We start from the raw sequence: 1,445 nt of genomic DNA, 5'->3' as shown, positions 1-1,445 counted from the left end.
AATTGTGAAGTGCATCACAACTTCACGGGTAATTGTGAACTACATGTGATGCAGTTCACAAAATTTGTGAACTGCATCACAAGTTCACAAGTTCACAAAATTTGTGAACTGCATCATAACCTCCCGAGTTTTTGTGAACATGTGATGCAGTTCACAAAATTTGTGAACTGCATCACATGTTGACAAGTTTGTGTGAACTAAAGTTCACAAGTTTTTGTGAACTGCATTACCATTTTACCAGTTCACAAAATTTGTGAACTGCATCACATGTTGACAAGTTTGTGTGAACTAAAGTTCACAAGTTTTTGTGAACTGCATTACCATTTTACCAGTTCACAAAATTTGTGAACTGCATCAGGGCATTCTAACTTTTTGTGAACTTGTGATGCAGTTCACACTTTTTGTGAACTGCATCACAAGTTCACAAGTTCACAAGCTTATGTGAAGTACATCACAGCTTTGCGAGGTTTTGTGAACTCGTGAAGCAGTTAGTTCACAAGCAGTGTGAACTGCATATCCAAGTTCACAAGTTCACAAGCTTATGTGAACTACATCACAACTTTGCGAGGTTTTGTGAACTGGTGAAGCAGTTCACAAACAGTGTGAGCTGCTTCACCAGTTCACAAGTTCACAAGCTTATGTGGACTACATCACAACTTTGCGAGGTATTGTGAACTTGTGAACACTAGAAGCAGCTCACTTTCATTTGTAAGGTACATCACAAGTTCACAAGCTTTTGTGAACTATCTTGCCAGTTCACAACCAGAGCCCATTCACACTTGTGAGCTTAAGATTCATCATTACTTCAATTAAGATGTAGTTCACAAATTTTCACAAAAATGTGAGGTCCCAACCCTATTTCAGATCATGTCATTCATGTGACAATTGAAACCCCAAGTCATTCATGTGAGGAGAGCTATTAACTACCACACCCATTTCGAATCATCACGGTATTCTCCTCTGGACAAACCTCAACCTCAACCTCATTCTTCATCTCCAAGCGTTCATTCATCTCTCCAGTCACATAATGGTACTCAAGACTCGTTCCAGTGCTAGAGCACTGTCAGGTACAAAGCAGAGCTCCGGATCGCGAGCTGTACGGGGCAAGAAGTCGAAGGCCTTGGGATTGTGCAACAGTCCAACTAAGAAACCAACTAGGAAATCAAATCGATCTACCAGTAATAATTCCAAGGATACAAGATCTTCTCGTCTTGAGAATCATACGACTCAGGTAGAGAGTGATAGTGAAGATGACTTGCCGGACGATGAGGACATTTACAAGGCATTGACATCCGACACTGACGAATCCGACACTGGCGATTTGGACTCCGACAATGAGGTTCTTGAAGCTCTTGCGAAGCGACCCACCAGAGCTCGCAGAGCTAATATGAAACGAGTCACCCGGGATAAAATCTCAACAACCCCCCTTGCTAATCCTCTCGACG

At 41.8% G+C, this 1,445-nt stretch overlaps 1 protein-coding gene across 1 annotated transcript in view; it reads left to right on the top strand.

Moving 5' to 3' along the window:
* Positions 1-1,027: 1,027 nt before the first annotated feature.
* Positions 1,028-1,445, top strand: part of MELLADRAFT_112341 (uncharacterized protein) — a gene marked incomplete at both ends in the record, with an annotated part of 2,126 nt that continues 1,708 nt past the window's right edge. The window contains one exon of the mRNA XM_007416810.1: positions 1,028-1,396. Coding sequence (XP_007416872.1) covers positions 1,028-1,396 — 369 coding nt within the window. The remainder of the gene's footprint in view (positions 1,397-1,445) is intronic.

Source organism: Melampsora larici-populina (genome assembly GCF_000204055.1).
Source record: "Melampsora larici-populina 98AG31 unplaced genomic scaffold MELLAscaffold_64, whole genome shotgun sequence".
NCBI lineage: Eukaryota > Fungi > Basidiomycota > Pucciniomycetes > Pucciniales > Melampsoraceae > Melampsora > Melampsora laricis-populina.
This window is presented reverse-complemented; position numbering and strand designations above follow the sequence as displayed.